Consider the following 24,476-nt stretch of genomic DNA (forward strand, 5'->3'; position numbering starts at 1 on the left):
CATATGTATGTGTGGTATGTATTACATACATACACACACAATGGAATACTATTCAGCCATAAAAATGAATTTTTGCCATTTGCAGAAACATGGATGGACTTGGAGGGCATTATGTGAAGTGAAATAAGTCAGACAGAGAAAGACAAATACTGTGTATCACTTATATGTGGAATCTAAAAAATAAAACAAACTAGTGAATGTAACAAAAAAGAAGCAGACTCACAGACATACAGAGAACAAACGAGTGGTTACCAGATGGGAGAGGGAAGCGGGGAGGGGCAATGTAGGGGGTAGAGAAATAAGCAGTGCAAACTATTGGGTATAAAATAAACTATAAGGATATTTTGTACAACACAAGGAATATAGCCAATATTTTATAATAACTATAGTATAACCTTTAAAAATTGTGAATTACTGTATTGTACACCTATAACATATTATACAGCAACTATATTTCAATAAAATAAATAAAAATGAAAAAAAAATTTTTTTACTTAGGTGTTCAAGTAATTACAAGGCAAGGCCCCAATTTAAAACCAAAAAAATATACTTTTGATTTTTGTAAATAAAAATATAAGTAAAATACACTAACAACTAAATTTAAATAATGACAAAAGTAACTCATATAATGTAAAAAAGAATTATATATTTTTTCCATATCCATGCAAACCATAAAATATTGGGCAATATTTTGTAACAGGCAATTTTTGTGAAAGCTACTAATATTTATTACTTCACCAGTTATACTTTTATCAGCCAAATTTCACTGACTTGGATTTTTTTTTAAACTTTTTTGGAACTTTTCTAGTGCATTCAAATGAATATTCATTGAAGTAAGAATGCTTTTTGTCTTTCCAAGTAGTTGTCTATTGTTCACATCATATTAAATAAACAATTTGTTCTTAACTAAAACTTGCACTGAATTGGGGAGGGAGGAGACTACTAATGAACTAAAAAAATTAACTATATGAAAAGATAATCTGGTTTGTGGAATAACATACTCTAATAGAACTAGTTATTTTGCATTCCAGCATAATAAATCACATTTGTTTATAGAGGGTCTGAAGAGAATTCAGCAGTTCTGGCAAACAGAGGTAAAAGAATCAAAATGTTTTTGTGATAATCCACCAATTGATGAGTGTGTTCTTGTTAACAGAATTAAGTGGATTAATGAGAAAATAAGCTGTAACATCATACACAATACGGATTGAGTAAAATTTTGTAGTGTATTTACATGGCATTTATATTAATACATGGCACTCCATAAAACTTAACAAAACTAGGATATTACTAATACAATAAAAATACCAATAAATTATAGTTAAGTACAATAAGACAATTGTGAAAAGGAAAAGTTATGGAAATAGTTCACATTTTAGAAGTTTAAATAAGTAGGTCACATACAAGCTCAAATACAAACCCTGGAATTCTGGCGTAAGTAAGTGTTCAGTGTTTTGTTACTTTCATTGATCCTCCCAGGGGGCGAAGTGAACACCTCTGCAACCACAGTCAGCAAGCTGAGCCTCAGGAAGCTCTAGCAAGTTGCTCAGGTATTTCTCAGCAGGGAATCCACACCAAGCGCTCAGGACCCTGCAGCTCCCTCCTCCCTACAGACAGGCCCGTGGGAACTGACCCAAATCAGAGGGTTGTGAGAAGCCCCATTTACTTCTGACATGCACCTGGGGGTTCTAGGGTCTGGGGACATCTGTGGGAGCTAAAGATTCCTGGCCCCAGGATGTCACTCACAGTAAGAGCCACAGAGGAGTGGACACCTCAGCTCTTCACATCTTCCAGTGAACCAGCGGGCAGGGCAGTTCCTAACCCCCACTCCCTACTTACACAGGAGGAAACTGAGACCTGGCGAGGAAGGTCCTTGCACTGGTCATGGATCCAGAACTTAACCCCAGGCAGCCCGGACCAGGACTTGTGGTCTTACCACTGACCTCTTCATTCCCTCCTAGCCAGGCTTTGGGACTCAGAGTAAAGCCCAATCCATCCTGATAAAATCTTGTCCTCATCTGCTCCAACCCACCAATTTCCATGGTGATAAACCGGGAAAATGGGTAACCACTACAAAGCAAGGCTTTATTGTATTCCTTAATGATGGAACTTAAGAATGTGATGGAGAACACATCAACAATGGAGATTAAATTTTAAAAGGGTATGGCAGAAGAATCCATTCCACTGTGAGTAGCACAAAAATTTTTTCTTATGTTAGAAAATTCTTCAGTATTAAAAAGTTATTCCATAAAGCAAAGCCACTCACATTATTAAAAAATAAGTGAAATTCCAACATACATCTTCGTTGTTTCACTGTCCTATTTGTTAAAGGAAAATAGGCAAAGGCCAATAAAGAATAAGAAAAAGATGAGCAGACATTTTAATGAAGATAACACAGATAGCAAATGAACATCTGAAAAAATACTCATCAAGAATCCTTATAGAAATTCAATTATTATAAATCAATAAAAAATGTTAAAAAAAGAAATTCAATTAAAACAAAAAGTGACATAACTCTAAAACCTCAATTAAAAAGCTAAAATTAAAACAACTGATAAACCAAATATTCAGTAGAACGTGGAAGAAATGGAACTCTCATACATTACTGGTAAGATGCAAAAGGTATAATCATTTTAGATCACAATGTTAGTGTCTTCAAAAGTAAAACATTTGTGACTCATACATTATTACATTGACAAAAGATAAAAGAAATATATATTCATATAAAGAACTAAAACAATGCTTATACCAGCTTTATTTTCAGTAGTCAAAGTCTAGAAACAAGACAAATGCCTATAAAACTGAATGAATAAACTAATCATAGCATATCCAAAAATATTACTCAGCCAAAAAAAAGTAGTATTTATATATCATTGATGAATCTCAAAGTAATTATGATAAAGGAAAACTGAAAAAAATACAGTGAACAGTGTATGATTCCAATCATATAAATTCAAGAAAATGCAAGGTATCTATTACAAGAGAAAGTAAATCAATGGTTACTTGGAGATGTGAGAAAGGCAAGGAGATTGTAATAGGACATGAGGTAAATGTACCATGACAGACATGGTCACTATTAGGACTACGATGATGGTTTCAGAGGTTCTTACCTCTGTTAACTTATCAAATTGTACACTTTAAATATATTCAGTTTAGCACATGTAAGTTCTACCTTAGTAAAGCTTTAAAAAACATAGCTCAAGACTTAAAGATCTGTACATCCCATTCTTTTTGGAAAATAGGTTTGGCAACCCTGTACTGACTCCACCATCTCTCTCCTTATGCCCTGGGGCAGAGAGGGGTCAGTTTTGCCTCAGTGGCAGCAAATACAGTGAGCAATAAGGAACATTTTTACCAGAAGTCAAAGGAATGCCGTCTGGGTCACAAGAGCCACATCCGTGGACTACAGAACCCCTTCTCCCTACCTTTCTTCCTGCCTGTGTAGTTAAGGCCTTGAGGCGAACATTACAGAGAGGCTACAGGAATCCACAAAGCCTTTTAATTATTTTTATTTTCTCTGATGGCTTTAGCTACACAAGATAAACATGCCAGGAGGTACTGATATTTGCATACAGACTGATCTGCAGAGTCATCTACGCACAGACATTTGTGCACGTACTTTTAGAAAAGGAGCATTCCACTTGTTGGCTGGTCTCCTCCTCTCGTTATTAAGCCAGTGATTCCATACCAGTTAGGGCTTCCCCTGGACCCAATGGTCTTACAACCAGTGACCCTAGCCCAGTGATGGACATCAGGAAATACAGCTCTCTGTAGACCTAGGGAGCACATCCTCAACAGTGCTGGAATATTCTGTGATCTTTCCTTTGAGTAAAGAAAAAAACTCATGCTGCTCTTAGAAGCACTTAGAGGTTCTCACAGCTGCTCGTGTCTCACAGTCAACTCTGAGATTCCTAAGATGCAAAGCTTCCAGGCCTCAAGTGGGGACCAGAAATCCCTGCTGTCTTCCCTAGGCAGCTATGGGCAGCAAGGCAAATGTGGTCAAAACTGGCAAGTCACTGCCATCATACTGTCCCTCCTCAGACATGGAAGTTTTTTGAGACCCCCTAAATTTTTTCTCCCCTTTATGCTTGTACAGCACAAATCTGTCTATAAACTACCTGCAGAGTAAATAACATCCAAGATTAAAGAGGACTTAAAGCATTTGTAAGGCCTTGATTATTGTACAAGCCAAAGAAATCTGCAGCAGGCAATTCTCCAGTTCATTACCGGAAACACTCATTATTAGTATCACATGAGACCAACACATCCCTGGAAAAGGTAGTCACTCTCTGCAAACTGTCAGCTGAACTTAGGACATTCCCTGGGAAAACACTGACCCATGTCCATGTCCAAGGTAGTCAAGGACGAGTGAAAGATGACACCATAAGGGCTCAAGTGACTCCTAATTTAACCAATACACAGGATAAGAGAGGTCAGCTTCCCTGAGCACAATGGCTTGGTGACTGATGCACATTGTGCAGCAGTAGAGGTGAAATGGCCTTGACCACAGAGAAGCGCCATGGATGGGTTAGAATGTGTAACATAGCCACAGATGCTTCCCATGTAACTTAAACTTACCAAGAACCTCCCCACTCTGCATGCTCACCTGGATGAGATTCAATTCAGACAGCTCCTCAGTTCCTCTGGCAGCCTTACGCTGAACAAGAAAACTGCGCATTTCCTGTACATCTAAGGCCTTTCTCTAGTGTGAAGCCTCTGATGTTGAGAAAGGGTAGACTTTCGCATAAAAAATTTCCCACATTCTCTACACTCATAAGGCCTTTCTCCAGTGTGGCCTCTCCTGTGTTGACTAAATTGGGAACTATCCCTGAAGGATTTCCCACATTCACTGCACACGTAAGGCCTTTCTCCTGTGTGAACTCTCTGGTGGTAACGGAGTTTGGAGCTAGAGATAAAAGATTTCCCACAGTCACTGCACTCATAAGGCCTATCTCCTGCATGAACTCTCTGATGATAACGAAGGGTGGAACTGGAGGTAAAAGATTTCCCACATTTGTTGCACGCATAAGGCCTTTTTCCTGCATGAACTCTTTGATGGTAAGAGAGGGTGGCACTACTCGTAAAAGATTTCCCACACTCATTGCACACATAAGGCCTTTCCCCTGTGTGAACTCTCTGGTGTCGAATCAGTATAGAGCTATTGGTAAAAGATTTCCCACATTCATTGCACTGGTAAGGTTTCTCTCCCCTGTGAACTCTTTGATGATAACCAAGTCCAGAGATTGAGGTAAAAGATTTCCCACACGCACTACACTCATAAGACCGTTCTCTATCGTGAATTCTCTGGTGTGTTGAGAGGGAAGATTTTTGGCTAAAAGATTTCCCACATTCACTACACTCATAAGGCCTTTCTCCAGTGTGAGCTCTCCGGTGTTTATTGAATTGCGATCTATCCTTAAAGGATTTCCCACATTCATTGCACTCATAAGGTCTTTCTCCAGTGTGCACTCTGTGATGATAACGGAGGCTGGCACTAAAGGTAAAAGACTTCCCACATTCACCGCACTCATAAGGCCGTTCTCCTGTGTGAACTCTCTGATGATATCGGAGGGTGGAACTGGAGGTAAAAGATTTCCCACAGTCACTGCACTCATACGGTCTCTTTCCCGCATGAACTCTCTGATGGTAACAGAGGGTAGAGCTAGAGGTAAAAGATTTCCCACACTCACCACACACATAAGGCTTTTCTCCTGTGTGAACTCTCTGGTGTTGAATAAGTGTCCACCTATTGTTAAAAGATTTCCCACATTCATTACACTTGTAAGGCCTTTCTCCTGTATGAACTCTCTGGTGTAAAATGAGGTTATTTCTTCGGATAAAGGACTTCCCACATTCACTACACTCAAAAGGTCTTTCTCCAGAATGAACCCTCTGATGATAATGGAGGTCAGACCTAGAAATAAAAGATTTCCCACATTCACTGCACTCATAAGGCCTTTCTCCGGTATGAATTCTCTGATGATAGCGGAGGGCAGAGCTAGTGGTAAAAGATCTCCCACATTCACTGCACCCGTAAGGCCTTTCCCCAAGATGACCTCGCTCATGATACTGGAGGGTGGAGCTACAGGAAAAAGACTTCCCACATTTATTGCACACATAAGGCTTTTCTCCTGTGTGAATTCTCTGGTGCCGAATGAGTGTCCACCTGTTGTTAAAAGATTTCCCACATTCACCGCACTCATAAGGTCTTTCTCCAGTGTGCACTCTGTGATGATAACGAAGGCTGGAGCTAAAGGTAAAAGACTTCCCACATTCACTGCACTCATAAGGCCGTTCTCCTGAGTGAACTCTTAAGTGTATAATCAGGTTGTTTTTTCGGGTAAAGGACTTGCCACATTCGTTACACCCATAGGGTCTCTCTCCAGTGTGAACCCTGTGATGATAACGGAGAGCAGTACGAGTGATAAAAGATTTCCCACAGTCACTGCATTCATAAGGCCTTTCTCCAGAATGAACTCTCTGATGATAACGGAGGTCAGAGCTAGAGATGAAAGATTTCTCACAGTCACTGCATGCATAAGGTCTTTCTCCTGTGTGAGATCTCTGATGATAACTGAGCGCGGACAAAGAAGTAAAAGATTTCACACAGTCGCTACACTTGTAAGGCCTTTCTTCAGTGTGAACTCTCCTATGTGGAATGAACACTGAGCTACGGCTACAAGATTTTGAACATTCACTACACACGTAACTGTTTTCTCCACTGCGCCATGTGTGGGGATGAATAAACACAGATTTGTGATTTAAGGATTTCCCGCATTTGCTGCACTTGTACTGCCTTGCCCCATTGTGAATTTTTTGATGTTGATTGAGGGTTGAGCTTCGCCTAAAGGATTTTCCACATTCGCCACACACATGAAGGCTTTTTGCAGGGTGGACTCTCTGGTGCACAACAAATGAGGATTTGTACTTGAATGCTTTCCCACATTCACTGCACACAAAACACTGTCTTTCGGTGTGGACACCCTGGTCCTGAACAAGTGTGTCTTTGGGGCTGAGGGTTTTCTTGCACTCTCCCCAGGCATGATGACTTTTCTGGCTTTGTAAAGTTGACCCGCACTGGGAGATTGGGTTTGGCTTCTCCACACTTTGAGTGGCCTGTTGCTGTAGATGTCCCACGATGGCGGGGAAGTCCTTTTCAAACGTCCCCCAAGTAAATGGCTTCTGCGACACATGGAATCTGCAGCTCTTCACAAACAAGGCCTTGTCTATGCCGCTTCTGAGGGTTTTCTCTCCCATGTGTTGCTCCTGGTGCTGGTGCAAGTCTCCACTAAAATCAAACTGTTTCACGCACGCCCCACACCTCAACAGTTTCTGGCTGAGTCGTGTTTCCTGGTGCTCAGCCAAGTGGAAAATGTCTCTCAAGACTGGACCACACATCTCGCAGGGATGGGTCTTCTGGGAAGACAAAGCTGCCTTGGGAGTCCTGGTCTGTGACCCTCCCAGAGGAACTGTCCATTCAAAAGGTGCCTCTGCATCCCCTGCTCCACAGCAGCAACCTGAACAGAAAGAGACGCTGGTCAAGTACCTGTTGATACAGGGACGGGCCAACTCACCACAAATGTGCATCTGTCTCATCTAGATCTGAGTCTACGGGATGCTTTTCAAGACAAGAGGGTTGGAATTCAGTTGAAGGAACAGCTGACTGTTGTGCATTCATTATTGGGCTTCAAGGTCACAGAGTAGTGGGGACCTCATCAGGGGAAGGATACAAAGGACAGGGTATGACACAAAGAAGAGAAGCACAACTCACTTCTCTCCCAATGGCTTCTGGCAGGAACTTTTCTGCTGCTGATGTGAGACTGGGTAGAAGTGTGCATCCAAGCCCATTAAAATCCCACTGCAACATACTAGCTGCTATTGAGGTTCAATTTAGAGAAATGTGAACATATCATATAGCACAACATGTGTGGACCAATTTTGGAGAGTTCTACAAAAAAGGTGGTGAGAGAAATGGATGAGATGTGGAGCCCAGAGAGGCAGAGATTATCCCTGGGCTGGAAATCACAGTAGGAGTGACAGAGTAGTGGAAATGAGAAATCAGCAAAGTGTTACCAGTGGAAAAGGAAAGGTAGAAATAATGAATGGCCACTGGAAATGGCACCAAAACTCTGGGTGAAGAAAGACAGTTTCCTGTTATGATCTGAACACAGCCCTGATGTCACACTCTCCCCGGCTGCCATTCACCAGAACCAGGCCCCCACTTGAGCCCACCTTGTCATGCCTGGAGTCACGCCCATTTTGGGATGCATAAAGGACTCCTTATAAGCTCTAGTTGAGCAACTACATGGGCATGCAGGATACAAATCCTAAAGGAAAAACAGGACAAATGACCTGCACTGTCCCTGAGCAAACTGGCACACAAGAGACCCAGAAAACAGATCTGGGAAAGTGATGTCAGCATAACAGCAGAGGACACCAGCCTTCACCACTAACAAAAAGTAGACAGCTACCCTCAAACAAAATTGGCTCTTGGAGGGCTCAAGAATCTAATTAAGACACTGCAGAAGGAGACGCCAAGATGGCAGAGTAGCAGGACGCTCATAGCTCACCCTCTCCTACAGATACACCAAGACTCACATCCACGGACCCACTCAGCCAACCAGAGCACCTGCGGAACTCTGACAGAACACTGTCCTCTTCAAAAGACAAAGACGCCAAAAATCTGGTAGGAGAAAGGGAAAAAAAGAAAGACAAAAAGGCAAAACAGTGCAGGACCAGTCCCGCAGGGAGGGAGCGGCAAAGGAGGACTAGCGCTTGTTCGCTGGGTCTCCCCCTCGCCAACGGAGAGGCCAGAGGCACAGAGGGGGAGCCTCCGAGGCTCGGATCTGTACAGAGCAGCCCTTGACCTACAGAACTAAGTTAAACGGGCACAGGGGGTCCCTGCGACTCCCAGCCCAAGACCTGAGCAGGGAGCTGGGGGCCGGGACAGGCTGCCCAAGGTGGGCGGAGGACGGGGACTATAGGGTGCTGCGCAATGTGAATGAGTGGGTGACACGGTAGAACAACCTGGGCCCTCCAAAAAACAGCATGGCTTATGTGCCCTGGGGGGAAGGGTGCATACCCCCATCTCTGAAACCCAGGGAAGGTTTTCAGAGAGGAGAGGCAGGGCTCAGGCACGGCTGCCATATCCTCCGAGGCTTGGCACCCAGGTGGGGGCGGGGGCGAAACCTGAATCCACGCCTGGGGGTTTGGCAGCTTCAAAGGCCAGACAGTTACTTGTTTGCAGCCCAAGTCAGACAGGATCCTTCCACCCTGGTGCCTCGCAAAGTTCACGCCGCCAGGACAAACAAGGAGCTGAGTTTGGACACGGAGAAGGGGCGGGGCTGTTCCGCGGGCTTCCCAAGGCCCGCCTGCGGAGCGCCGCCCCGGGGCGGAGCCACCAGTGCCAGGGGACGGTGAGTGGCCCCTCGCCTTTCTGGCAGGAACGCTGTGCTGGGAGGGGCGGCACGATCTGCTTGCTGACAGGCACTGGGAGCAGCACAGACTACGGCGCCAATGAAAGGCTTCTAGAAAGCTGAGTTCCGAAACAGGGCGAAGACACAAAGGCTTCTCATTATGAGCACACAGTCTCCAGGAGAACACCACCCCGTTTTTAAGTCTGTTTTTACCTGTTGTATTTTCTATTACCTTTTTAACTTTTACTTTTTAAACAGTTACATACCCTCCCAATTTTAATCCCTTTAAAATTTTTCTTTTAAAATAATATTATGATTATTTTAAAAAATCCACAGCATATCATTTTTCTCTCTCTTGGTTTTGATCTCCTGTTATTGATTATACACAGGTTTCAAATATATTTTTTTCTCTTTTCCCCCTTTTTAAAGGCTTTTAAGATACATCTCAACAAGATTGCTATTCTGCTTCAACTTGCTCTTCAATTATTCATTATACGCTGTTTTCAAACCTTTCTTTTCTCCCCTTTTTCAAAATTCTCTATCGTATCTTTTAATCTGTTCTATTTTTTACTACCTCTTTAATTTCTACATTCTAAACAATTGTATATGCTTCTAGTTTTAATTTTTTAAATTGTTCTTTTAAAGTAGTTATAGTTATGTTTTAAAAAATCCACCTGATTTCATTTTCATTTCTTTTGGGTTTGATCTCCTGTTATTGATTATAAATAGGTTTCAAATACCATTTTTGATCTTTTTCCTTTTTTTAAAAAGGGTTTTTAAAAAGACGTCTCAACTCAAATGCTAGTCTGATTCAAATTGCTCTTCTATAATTGATTATACACTGTTTTCAAACCTTTTTTTCTCCCTTCTCTTAAAATTCTCTTTATCTTCTTTTATCTGTTCTATTTTCTACTAACTTTTTAATTTCTACTTTCTAAACAGTTGTATATGCTTCTAGTTTTAATTCCTTTTTAAATTTTTCTTTTAAAGTAATTATATTATTATTATTTTTTAAGAAATCCACCTGATTTCATTTCATTTCTTTTGGTTTTGATCTCCTGTTATTGATTATAAATAGATTTGAAATATCATTTTTTGATCTTTTTTCCTTTTTTCTAAGGGTTTTTTAAAAAGATGTCTCAACTCAAATGCTAGTCTGATTCAAATTGCGCTTCTATAATTGATTATACACTGTTTTCAAACCTTTTTTTCTCCCTTCTTTTAAAATTCTTTTTTTCTCTCTCTCCTTTATTAATTTTTTAAGTTTTATTCCTACATAGGCATTAGATAAATGAACTCCTTTAAGGACCACAATAGATAACTGATACTCATAAGCCACAGTGCCAGAAAGATATGAGCAAGATGAAGAAGCAGAAAAACCATTCCCAATTAAAAGAACAAGAGAAAACCCCTGAAAGAATGATCAATGAAATAGACATCGATAGCCTACTAGATCAAGATTTCAAAATAGGAGTGATCAAAGTATTGAAGGAACTAAAAGAGATAGTGTTTAGAGATATAAAATATGTCAAAAATGAAATCAAAGCTATAAAGAAGAGCCAAGTAGAATTAGTAAACTCATTGGCTGAGATGAGAATGGATCTAAAGGCTGTGGAAAGCAGACTAGATAATGCAGAGGAACGAATTAGTGACCTAGAAGACAGGACAACAGAAAGCACCCAATCAGAACAACTGCAAGATAAACAAATAAAAACAAATGAAAGCAACATAAGGCACCTATAAAGCATGCCAATCTTCGCATAATAGGGGTCCCAGAAGGGGAAGAAAGATCAAAGGGGATTGAAAAGGTTTTTGAAGAAATCATGACTGAAAACTTCCCAAACTTGAAGAAGGAATCAGATATCCAAGTACAGGAAGTTCAAATGGTTCCAAACAGGAAGAACCCAAACAGACCCACACCAAGACATATCATAATCAAGATAGCCAGAGTCAAGGATAAAGAAATGATCATAAAGGCAGCAAGAGAAAAGCAAAGAGTGAGTTACAAGGGAACCCCCATAAGGCTCTCAGCTGATTTCTCTACACAAACACTACAGGCCAGAAGGGAGTGGCAAGATATATTCAAAGTCCTGAATGAAAAAAGATGCAGCCTAGGATACTCTATACAGCAAGGCTATCCTGCAGGATAGAAGGAGAGATAAAGAATTTCACAATCAAAAACTAAAAGAGTTTAGCAACACTAAACCCATGCTAAAAGAAATATTGAAAGGTCTACTCTAAATAGAAAACCAGCAGGATGCTACAGAAATGAGAAACTCATAACTGGAAAGGTGATAACTCATGAATTACAAATAAAATAAACATGAAATTGTAAAAGAAGACATCTAAATCATTAAGAGTGGGAGAGGGAAGCAAGAAAATATAGAGTATTTTTTTTTCTCTTTTTTAAATTTTTTGTTTTCGGTAGGATGGGTTTGAAATATAGTAATGGGATAACAGACTTACAGAAAAGGGTAACCACAAGCCAAAAACTTACAAGAGAGTCATAAAAACTAAATAAAACCCATGATAATACACAGGAAAATTACCAAACCACAAAAGGAAGAAGAAGGGAACAAAGAGGAAATACCAAAACAACTGCAAAGATAAGTTCAAAATGGCAATAAACATACATCTATCATTAATTACTGTGAATGTTAATGGACTAAATGCTCCAGTCAAAAGACATAGAGTGGCAGACTGGATAATAAAGCAAGAACCTTCAATACGCTGCATACAAGAGACCCACTTTAGGGAGAAGGACACATATAGATTGAGAGAGAAAGGATGGAAAATGATATTCCACGCAAATGGAAAAGCCAAAAAAGCTGGGGTAGCAGTACTGATTTCAGACAATATAGACCTTAAAACAAAGGCCATAAAGAAAGATAAAGAAGGACATTTTATAATGATTAAAGGAGTGATACAAGATGAGGATATTATACTCGTTCATATATATACACCCAATATAGGAGCACCTAAACACATAAAACAATTACTAACAGAGATAAAGGGGGATATTGATGGGAATTCAATCATAGATGGAGATTTTACCACCACATTAACATCACTAGACAGATCTTCCAGACAGAAAATAAATAAGGCAACAGAGAAACTAAACAATACAATAGAAAAATTAGATTTGGTGGATATTTTCAGAGCATTATGTCCCCCCAAAATAGGATATACATTCTTTTCAAGTGCACATGGAACATTTTCTAGGATTGATCATGTACTTGGGCACAAAAGAAACCTCAACAATTTTAAGAAGATAGAAATTATCTCAAGCATCTTTAATGGCCACAATGCCATGAAACTAGAAACCAACAACAGAGAAACAAAGGAGAAAAAAAGGAAAGCATGAAGATTAAACAATATGCTATTAAAAAACCAATGGGTCAATGAGGAAATCAAAACTGAAATTAAAAAATACCTTGAGACAAATGAAAATGAAAGCACAACCACACAAAATTTATGGGACACAGCAAAGGCAGCGCTAAGAAGGAAGTTTATAGCGATAAAGGCCTTCCTCAAAAAAGAAGAACAATCTCAAATAAACAATTTAACCCACCAACTAAAAGAACTAGAAAAAGAACAAAAAACCCCAAAAGGCAGAAAGAAGGAAATTATAAAGATCAGGAAGGATATAAATTAAACAGATTAAAAAAAAAAAATCAATCAAACTAAAAGCTGGTTTTTTGAAAAAATAAATAAAATTGACAAACCTCTGGCCAAACTCATATAGAAGAAAAAAGAGAGAGCACAAATTAGCAAAATAAGAAAGGAAAATGGAGAAATTACAACAAATAAAATAGAAATACAGAGTATCATACGGGAATATTATGAAAAACTATATGGAACCAAACTGGATAACCTAGAGGAGATGGACAAGTTTCTGGAAACATACAGTCCACCAAGACTGAATCAAGAAGAAACTGGCCACTTGAACAAACCGATCACAAGAAATGAAGTAGAAATAGCAATAAAAAAAATCTCCCTACAAATAAAAGTCCAGGACTGGATGGCTTCACTGGGGAATTCTACCAAACATACAAAGAACTCATACCAGTCCTTCTCAAACTCTTCCAGAAGACTGAAAAGGAGGGAATACTCCCAAACTCATTCTATGAAGCCACCATCACCCTGATATCAAAACCAGGTAAAGACACTACCAAAAAAGAGAATTATAGGCCAATATCACTGATGAACATAGATGCCAAAATCCTCACCAAAATATTAGCAAATAGAATCCAATAACACATAAAAAAGATTATATATCATGACCAAGTGGGGTTCATCCCAGGGACACAAGGGTGGTTCAACATACACAAATCAATCAATGTAATACATCACATTAACAAGAGAAAGGACAAAAACTACATGATCATCTCAATAGACACAGAAAAAGCATTTGATAAAATTCAACACCCATTTATGATAAAAACTCTCGCCAAAGTGGGTATAGAGGGAACATATCTCAACATCATAAAAGCTATATATGACAAACCTACAGCCAGCATAGTACTCAATAGTGAAAAACTCAAAAACTTCCCACTTAAATCTGGGACAAGACAAGGATGCCCACTATCACCACTCCTATTCAACATCGTCTTGGAAGTCCTAGCCACAGCAATTAGGCAAGAGAGAGAAATAAAAGGGATCCAAATTGGAAAAGAAGTGGTAAAAGTGTCACTATATGCCAACGACATGTTACTATATATAGAAAACCTTAAAAGGTCCACACAAAAACTACTAGAGCTGATTGAAGAATTCAGCAAGGTAGCAGTTTACAAGATAAACGTTCAAAAATCAGTTGCATTTCTTTACACTAATGATGAATCAAGAGAAAAAGAAAGTAAAGAAACAATCCCCTTTAAAATAGCACCCAAAGTAATAAAATACCTAGGAATAAATCTAACCAAGGAGGTGAAAGAATTATACACAGAAAACTATAAACCACTGATGAAGGAAATTAAAGAAGACTTTAAAAAATGGAAAGATATCCCATGCTCTTGGATTGTAAGAATCAATATTGCTAAAATGGTCACACTGCCCAAGGCAATCTACAGATTTAATGCAATCCCTATCTAATTACCCAGGACATATTTCACAGAACTAGAACAAATCATAATAAAATTTATATGGAACCATCAAAGACCTAGAATTGCCAAAGCATTACTGAAGAGAAAGAAAGAGGTTGGAGGAATAACTCTCCCAGACTTCAGACAATACTATAGAGCTACAGTCATCAAGACAGCATGGTATTGGTACAAAAACAGACATATAGACCAATGGAACAGAATAGAGCGCCCAGAAATGAATCCAGAAGCTTTTGGTCAAATAATCTTCGACAAAGGAGGCAAGAATATACAACGGAATAAAGACAGTCTCTTCAGCAAATGGTGTTTGGAAAACTGGACAGCAGCATGTAAAGTAACGAAGCTAGAACACTCCCTTACACAAAATACACAAAAATAAACTCAAAATGGATCAAAGGCTTAAACATAAGACAAGATACAATAAACCTCCTAGAAGAAAATATAGGCAAAACATTATCTGACATACATTTCAAAAATTTTCTCCTAGAAGAAATAAAAGCAAGAATAAACAAATGGGGCCTAATGAAACTTACAAGCTTCTGCACAGCAAAGGAAACCATAAGTGAAAAAAAAAAAAACAACCTATGGAATGGGAGAAAATTTTTGCAAATGAAGCTGACACTGCAGCAACACAGTGGAGATAAAGAAGTCGAACCACCACATAAAAAGGATTGCTGGGAGACATCAGCTTAGCAGACTCCTGAAGATGAACAGGAAAAAAGATGAAGGGTGGGGCTATGTGTATCCACCAAATGGTGGAGCCATCACATCCCCCCATGGCCTGTTCAGCAGAGGCCCCTGCAGCTTTCGGTTCAGAGAACCTCGACAGGCCCTGCTACACCTGCAGACCCAACAGGTCACACAGCAGAAGAGCTCAAATGTTTACAGTGACAGACCCCAGCTGCCTGCTCTGCTGAGGGCACTGGCAGCTCCTGCTCTAAGTTAACCGGTAGCCATCACCGCGGGGGACCTGCCAGAGAATAACATGCCGAGTCACCCCCTGACCCAAAGAAGCAGCTATTGTTCTGCTTCACAATCATGGCTGCCACTCCCAAATCCTGCACACACCCCAAACCCCAGAGCTACAACTGCTCCATGGATGCACATATTCCATAACCTGGCTCCACGGCTGTCACCTGAGGGCCACCGCCTCTGGCACCAGAGCCAAGGCCTCTGTGGGCGAACCAGTGCCTCAGACCCCAGAGACGCCGTCTCTCTACATGTGCCCACACAGGTGCCATCACCACTCAGCGTGTAATTCCATCTCACAAGTGAAGTCAGCATCACTGCAGGCTGCTCAGTTTCTGGGACCCTACCAGGGCTACTGCTCTGCATCCCTTCACACCCTAGCATTCAGATCCCCATGTCAGACATCAATGCCACCACAGCTACGAAGCCCCCTACAAGAGCCAGACTTAGCGTCAAGAAGGAACCCCTCGGCCAAAACATTTTCTGCAGGAGAAAGAGGTCAGGAGATCCCCAGCAGTCTTCTCCACTACTGCAGACATCCAAAGCTCTACCTACTGAGCACCTCTGCCATCTTTGCTGACACTGACCTCGGTTCTCAGAGCTGCACAGACACTAAGCCACTAGGCCTTCTAGTAGCTGGAACAGCCACTCCCCATCAAGCTGACACACTCACACCCATACTTAGGTGGAAATATTCCCCACTAAAACCTTGTGTCAACTCTGGAAGAAATGGAGTATAGCTAAGTGGTAAGTACATGCTTAGCATGCACGAGGTCCTGGGTTCAATCCCCAGTACCTCTACCAAAACGCATACATACATACATACATACATACATAAACAAATAAGCAAGCCTAATTACCTCCCCTCAAAAAAACAGATAAAAGCTATAAAAAAAAAAAAAAGAGCAATTAGAAGAAATGACTGCTCCATGAAATGTATGAACTTCAATGCAAGGGTACAAGAAACACACACACACAAAATCAAGGAAATATCACACCCCCGAGAGAACACAATACTTTATCAGCTGCCCTCAAGAAATGGAGATCTACAAGCTGTCAGACAAGAAATTCACAATAATTGTTTTAAGGAAGCTCAATGAACTACTAGAAAACACAGGTGAACAATTCAACAAAATAAGGAAAACAATATACAAACAAAATGAAGTTTTTAATAAAGAGAAAATATTTTTAAAAAGAGAAATTATGGCGAAGAATACAATGAAGGAAATGAAAACTAGCTGACATGATCAGTCAAAACAATGAATATGAAACTGAAGACAGATCTTTTGAAATCATTTAGTCAAAGCAGAAAAAAGACAAAACAACAAAAAAAATGTAAAGAAAGTCTACATGAATTATGGAGCATTATAAAACAAAACAATATTTGCATTATGGGAGCCTTAGGAGAAGAGAGATGAAGGGGGAGAAAGTTTATTTAAAGAACTAATGAATGAAAACTTCCCAAATCAGGGGAAAGAAGTGACCTTACAGGTAAACCATGCTCTTAAGTCCCCAAAAAGATTCAATACACAGAGAACTTCACCAAGACACATTAACATAAAACTCAAAAAGTAATGACAAAGAGAATTTTGAAAACAGTGAGAAGAAAACTGTCTTATACAAGGGAACCCCCATAAAGATACGAGTGGTTTTCTTACCTGAAACATTGCATACCATGAGACAGAGGGATGATATGTTCCAAATGCTGAAAAAATAACTCAAAAACTGCAAACCAAGAATACTTCACCAACAATGCTGTCCTTCAGTAATAAAGGAGAAACACTTTCTCAGACAAATGTAAGGTGAAGAAGTTCATCACCACCTAACTTACCCTACAAGAAATGAAGGCTAAACAGTTCTTTGAGCTGAAATAAAAGTACACTAACTAGTAACATGAAAACATATGAAAATATAAAACACATTAGTAAAAGTAAGTATATAGTCAAATTCAGAATGCTCTAATAACATACTACTATGTTAATCATTCAACTATAAAGGATAAAAGAAAAGAATATTAAAAATAACTACACCATAATAACTTGCTAATGGTTACTCAATACACAATACAATAAGATGTAAACTGTGAAATCAAAAATATAAAAATGCATGGGGGGTTTAACTGTAGTTTTTGTATTCAAAAAACTGTTTTGTTTTGTAATCAAAGCTACCTTGTTATCTGCTTAAAATAGAATGTTATAAAATGTTTTATACAAGCTTCATGGTAACCACAAAGCAAAATCTATAGCAGATACAGAAAAGATAAGGAGAAAGGAATAAAAGCATTATTACTGTGGAAAATGATCAAATCACAAAGAGGAACAGAGGAACTACAAAACAGTCAGACAATAATTAATAATAATAATAAAGATGGCAATAGTAGGTCCCCCAAAATTTCTCCTATCAAATGACATACAGCAGCTGAACAGAAAAGAGAAAAAGACTCAACTAAATGCTGTATATGGTAAAGTAATTTCAGCTTTAAGGACAAACATATGCTGATAGTGAAGGTACTGAAAGAGATATTCCACACAAATGGAAATCAGAAGAGAAATGGGGAGGCTATACTTAAGTGAGACAAAACAGACTTTAAATCAAAAACTGTCATGAGACAAGTATCATTATACAATGATAAAGGAGTTGATTCATCAGGAGGATGTAAAAATTATAATTATATACGTAGCATACATTAACTATTAAACAAATACTACCAGATCTGAAGGCAGAAAAGCCAGCAACAAAATATTAATAGGGAATTTCAATATCCCCCCTTCAACATAGATGGATATCCAGAAAGAAAGGGTATATTTGAACTGAACAACACTTTAGTCTAAATGGATATAACAGATGTATACAGAACATTCTATCCTACTATAGCAGAATACACGTTCTTCTCAATTGCACATGGAATATTCTCTAGGATAGATCATACGTTACGTCAAACAAGTTTTTAAAAATTTCAGAAGACTGAAATCATATCAAGTACCTTTTCCTAATACAATGGATAAAACTAGAAATCAGCAACAGGATAAAAGCTAAAAACTCCAGAGATAGGTGAACATTAAGCAGTATGCTCCTGACCAATCAATCAAAGGAAAAACCAAAAGGAAAATCAAAAAGTATCTTGAGACAAACAAAAATGGAAACAAAACATATGGAATGTGCAAAGTCAGTTTTAATAGAAATTTTAGAGAAATAAATACCAGCACTGAGAAAAAAGAAAGATCTTAAATAAACAACCTAACTTTATACCTCAAGGAACTAGAAAAAGAACAAACTAAGACCAAAGTTAGCAGAACAAAGTTAAAAATGAAGATCAGGGTGGAAATAAACAAAATAAAAACTAGAAAAACAATGAAAAGATCAACAACACTAAGAACTTTTTTTTAAAGATAAAATTGACAAACCTTAACCTAGACTTAGAGGAAAGACTCAAATAAATTAAGCAAGAAATAAAAGAGAAACAAAAGATCATAAAAGACTACTACGAACTGTTATACAACAAACTAGATAACTTAGAAGAAACAGATAAATTCCTAGAAACATACAACCTGGAAAACTGAAGAGGCCAATAACAAGTAAGGATGTTGAATCGGTAATCAAAAATCTCCCAATAACAAAAATAGGCCATGACCATATAGATTTCACCAGTGAAATCTATCAACATTTTAAGAAGCATTAATGTCAATCCTCAAACTCTTCCAAAAATTTGAAGAGGAAGGAACATTTCCAAACTCATTTTAGGAGGCCAGCATGAACCTGATACCAAAGCCAGACAAGGATACAACAGGAAAAGTACAGGCCAACATCCCTGATAATAGATGTAAAAAAAAACTGAACAAGAAACTAGCCAACCAAATTCAATAGCACATGAAAAGAATCATAAACTGTCATCAAGTGGGATTTATCCCTGGGATACAAAAATGTTCCATCATAAGCGAATCAATAAATGAGCTGCTATACCACTTAAACAGAATAAAGGTCAAAAAAAAAAGTATAATCATCTCAATAGACACACACACACACACAAAGCATTTGACAAAATTCAGAACCCTTCCATTACAAAATCTCTCAAAAACTTAGGAAGAAGAGAAGAAATATACCCCAATATTAAAAAGTCCATATGAGAAAATTCCGTAACTACTAGCATACTGAAAAGTAAAAAGGCAAAAGCTTTTTCTCTAAGATCAGGAATAAGACAAGGATGCCAGCCTCACCACTGTTTTTCAAAATAGTAATGGTTCCTAGCCAGAAAAATAAAGCCAAAAAATAAAAAAGAAATGAAAAGTACCCAAATCAGAAAAAAAGAATCAAAACTCTGTTTGCAGATGACATGATCTTTTTTTTAACATTTTTTTTATTGAGTTATAGTCATTTTACACTGTCCTGTCAATTTCCAGTGTAGAGCACAATTTCTCAGTTATACATGAACATACATATATTCATTGTCACATTTTTTTTCGCCGTGACATGATCTTATATAAAGAAAACCCTAAAATCTCCAACAAAAAAGCTGTCAGAATAAATAAATGAACTCAGTAAATTTGTAGAATATAAAAATCAACATACAAAAGTCAGTTGTGTCTATATACTAACAATGAAATATCTAAGTAAGAAATTAAGAAACCAACCTCGTTTACAATAGCACTGAAAACAATCATACTTAGGAATAAATGTAACCAAGGAGATGAAAGATCTGTACACTAAAAACTATAATACACTGATGAAAGAAATTGAAAACACAAATAAGTGAAAAAATATCCCACATTCTTGGATTGGAAGAATTATTATTGGTAAACTATCCCCACTACCCAAAGGAACCTACAGGTTCTATGTGATCTTTACCAAAAGTCCAAAGGCATTTTTACCAGAAATGGGTATGACACCAACAGCACAGGCAACAAAGACAAAAGTAAACAAGCTAGGCTACATTGAATTAAAAACCTTCTGCACATGAAAGAAAGCAATGAACAAAAGGTAGAAAACATATGCAAATGTCATACCTCATAAAGGGTTAAAACCTAAAATGTATAAGGTACTCTATAACTCAACAGCGAAAGAATAATCTGATCTAAAAGTGGGCAAAGGACCCAAATAGACACTTTATCAAAAAAGATCCACAAATGGCTAACAGACATACAAAAAAATGTTCCTCCTCACTAATCATCAGGAAAATGCAAATCAAAACCACAATGAGACATCACTTCACACCTGATAAGATGGCTACCATCAAAAAGAGCAGAATTAACAAGTGTTGGTGAGGGCACATATATAAGGAAATCCTTCTTTGTACAATGTAATCAGAATTTTTTTTTTAAAGGCAAAATCACAGAAGCAGAGAGTAAAACGCCAGGAGCTGGGGAATAGGAGAAATGGGGAGATGTTGGTCAAAAGGTGCAAACCTTCAGTTACAAGATTAGTAAGTTTTGAGGATGCAACTTAATAACATGGTGACTGTAGTTAACAATGATGTTGTACACTTGGTATTTACTGAGAGCAGATCTTAAGCATTCTCACCAAAATAGTAACAATAATTATTATTACTATAATAATATAACTTTATGAGGTGATAGCTGTTTAAATAATTTCACTGTGACAGTTATTTCACAATATATACATACATCAAATCATCACTTGTACACATTAATATATAAAATTTCATATCTTGACAAGACTGGGGAAAAAAAGAAAGAAAAAAGATCTAAACACTACAAACCTTGCAGGAGGGCTCTGAAGAGTAGCTCATGGTCCAGGTAAGTAATAACCATGACGATGCTTACATGCCTGGCACAGGCAGGGACAAGGAAATGTCAGCTACAAGAAGGGAGCAAAACCTGGGACACAGGTGAAATGGATGTGGACACAGATTCAGACAGAGAGAGAAAACAGGTAATGTAGAATCCATCAAGCTCACTTCTGATACTACTGATCTTGAATCCTTTTCCTAACAGGGTTCAGTACAGCAGGTATTGGGGCTGCAGGAGAAAGAAGAGGACAGTGCAAAGAACCAGCCCTAGTTACCATAGCAACCACCTAGAAATCTTAGGAAGCAAGTAGTGCCCACAGTCCACATGTGAGAAGAACAGCACTCCCTGGGGAAAGAGGGGGGTGAGGTGGGATTGAACATAGCCCAGGTCACTGAGAAGGCTGTGAGAGTCTTACCCAGTGAGGAGATAAGTGCAAAGTTCTCCAGCATCACATCGAGGTACAGGCGTCTCTGAGTCTCATCAAGGAGTCTCCATTCCTCCCAGGAGAAGTGCACTGCAATGTCCTCAAGTGTCACACTGCACTGTTATGACGGAGACAGATTTAAACTATGAACATTCTCTCTGAGATCCCATAAACCTTCTCATCCTACATCTGTCCCTCCCTCATCCTCCTCCAGAGCTCCCCACCACACAAGAATTCCAGTTCTAGGTTCCCCTGATGCCCACCCTATCCTCAGCGTCCCTTTAATCACTGTATTCAGTCCTCAGCAACATCGAGTAGGATGGTACAGACATGTCATCCAAACTTTGGTCCTGGCCTGTGGGGTCCCATCCAACCTGCCAATCAATTTTCATTGGGCCTCTAGAGCGTGACTCAAAGACACAGCCAAAGTTGGGCCCAGGCTTCACCCTCAGTCCCCAATACCAGAGACGAGGGGCTGACACTTCCTCCCAATGTGGTCATCATTCTGCAGACTGTACCTCATTAACCTCTGCAATCCCCACAGCTGCACTCCCACAGCTGTACTCCCACAGCTGTGCACATGGGGAAAGACAGATGCTACTCTGAATGCCTCCTGTATACCTTTATTGATCCTTGCTTCAACATTAGCGACCCAGAAATACATGCGACTACAGATGCCCATGACCCACTTCCACTTTTGTGCTGCACTTCCTGCCCCCTCAGCAGCCACAACTCTCCTCTCTCCCCTCAGTCTTCCTTGGAACCCTGGCCTTGATGGTCTCATTGTCAGGCACAGTGACTCTCACAAATGACAACATTTGCCCCAGACCTATTCACCGTCAAGACGGAACACCTCAGACCCCACCAAAGCTCACCACAAAATCCTGGTGAAGCTGTACGTTAGTGAATAAGCAAGAGCCCAGGCCTCACAGTCACCTGTCTCAATTACTCCTATGCCTCCAGAGCCATCTCACGTCCACTCATCCCATGGAAGCCTTAGTCACCTGTCAGACCACTCTCTTCCATACGGTTACAGTGTTCACTCGTACTCTTCACCTAGGGGAGAAGCTGGGTTGTTGAGTGCCGGCAATCCTGACCAGGTGCAGAGCCGGGAAACCACTCATCACGCACCCTCTTCTTTCAGACCAGCTAACAGTATAGCCATGATGATCTGCATTCCCCCACCTAACTGGAATGCACAGCTCTTTCCTTCAGAGCCTGTGGAGAGAGGAAAGCAACCAGGGATGGGCTCCAGGTAAGGTCAGCCCCCCCTGTATCCCCACCAGCCCTGGATCCCGGTGATCATGGACAAGCCTCTGCGCCTCAGTCCTCAGTGCTGCCTCTTACCAGTGCTGTGATCCTGGATGAGGACTCCCCTCCCTACGCCTCACTGTCCTTTTCACTCTCAGTTGAGTGTGTTCCCTCTTTGATCAGCTCTTGGAGAAGAATCTGAAACCCTAATATAGACTATATCCCACTTCTGTTTACAACACTCCATGGTTTCCAGGTTCCTCAGAATGAAAACCTCTCTGACATTCTACTACACACTGTTTACTGCCGACATCAGACAGACCCCAGGTTTCCCGAACCCTCCACCTCAGCCCGGCCTCCAGGCCTCCAGGCCTCCGCACCTGCGGGTTCCCCCGCCGGGGGGCCCGTCCCCGCGCCGTCACACCGTCTGCCAGGAACACGGCCCCACCCGCGGCCGCCTCCCCGGCCTGGACCCCGGGGCCCGGGCCGCAGGCACGCGAGCAGGCGCCCCGCACTCGGGGCTCTAGTGTCCGGCGGGAGAGGGCGGTGCGGGCCCGGAGGACGCGCGTTTACCTGAGGCGGGTCCCTCAGCGCGGCCGCCATCGGGGTCTGAGGGCGGGAGCGGCGGGAGAGGAGGGGGACGCGGGCGCGGGGGTCCGTATCCCGGGCGTGGCGCGGCGTCCCCGGGGCGGCGTCGCCTCTGTGCCGCGGGAATAGCGCCTCCTCTCGGACCTTCCTAGTCCCCTCACCTCAGTCACGGGCCAGCGTTCCGGAGCCAAAATACACACGAAAACAGCAAAAATGGCCGCTTCGAGGACGACGCCGGAAGTCCCGCCCCAACGAGATGCGCACGCACGGAAATGCCTTTGTTCTGATGCTTCATTGGCTCAACTCGGCGCAGGTTCTTCCGGGTAATGTAGTTTCTAGCACTCTAGCCGCCCCGGGATGGTATTCTCGGTTTTGACTACCAGAGCGTCCTCCATGCGGTACCTAGGGGTACTCGAAAGTGATGCTCCTACCTAGACGGAGGGAGGGGCTTTCCTCGTTGTGAACTGCTGGGGAAGGACATAATTTCATACACCCTGAAGGTCAGCGTGCTCCCAGGGAATAAAATTGTTATTTGAGATTCTCCCAAATCTACTGATCTAAATGGCCATATCATTACACGGAGTCATTAAGACATAAAATAGTCCACGCATAGCTGGAGACATTGTGTTACTCGATTCAAATGAATGTAGCCTGAAGCATTAGTTTTCTAAATTCTGTTATGATTTGCTAAGAAAAAAGGAAAAGACTCCGTTAAGGGCCATGACTGGAAATAAAGAAGAGGAGGTGTTAGGGCACGCTGAAACAGGTCGACAAACAGGATCTCTGTCTTTGGTTCCCACAGAAAACTTTTGCTTTGCCTCAGTAGTCAGTGATTATGTCCTACCCATTGAGGAATACCTTTATCCACATAACATTTCTTATTCGATATCCTAAGATATACTCAATTCCGTTTAGCAAACTGACAACTATCTCAAATGGAAACTAATTTAATGCTGTTTTGGTTGGGGTCAGTGACTGCAATTTT

General features: G+C 40.4%; 1 protein-coding gene across 5 annotated transcripts; it reads right to left on the reverse strand.

The window, feature by feature from the left end:
* Positions 1-1,207: 1,207 nt before the first annotated feature.
* LOC105106312 (zinc finger protein 814) lies at positions 1,208-23,741 on the reverse strand. Of its 5 annotated transcripts, none has more exons than XM_031457274.2 (4): positions 23,477-23,741; positions 22,709-22,870; positions 21,644-21,770; positions 1,208-7,517 (listed from the first exon to the last, which is right to left on the reverse strand). In XM_031457274.2, the coding sequence occupies exons 3-4, from the start codon at positions 21,675-21,677 to the stop codon at positions 4,690-4,692; spliced, it is 2,862 nt and encodes a 953-aa protein (XP_031313134.1). In that variant the 5' UTR covers positions 21,678-21,770; positions 22,709-22,870; positions 23,477-23,741; the 3' UTR covers positions 1,208-4,689. The 5 variants fall into 5 exon arrangements, with proteins under 5 accessions (XP_031313134.1, XP_031313133.1, XP_031313131.1 ...); XM_031457273.2 differs by having other exon boundaries at positions 22,657-22,870; XM_031457271.2 differs by lacking the exon at positions 22,709-22,870.
* Positions 23,742-24,476: the final 735 nt, after the last annotated feature.

This window comes from Camelus dromedarius, chromosome 9 (assembly GCF_036321535.1).
Source record: "Camelus dromedarius isolate mCamDro1 chromosome 9, mCamDro1.pat, whole genome shotgun sequence".
Classification (NCBI taxonomy): Eukaryota; Metazoa; Chordata; class Mammalia; order Artiodactyla; family Camelidae; genus Camelus; species Camelus dromedarius.

What these genes read in the sequence shown, in the direction of transcription:
- LOC105106312 (XM_031457271.2), bottom strand. Translation starts at nt 23,506, where the DNA reads ATGGCGGCCGCGCTGAGGGACCCGCCTCAG. An exon ending in CGCTGAGGGACCCGCCTCAG is followed by an intron (nt 21,771 to 23,476) that starts GTAAACGCGCGT and finishes CCGTCATAACAG; the next exon opens with TGCAGTGTGACACTTGAGGA. An exon ending in TGCACTTATCTCCTCACTGG is followed by an intron (nt 7,518 to 21,643) that starts GTAAGACTCTCA and finishes CTTTCTGTTCAG; the next exon opens with GTTGCTGCTGTGGAGCAGGG.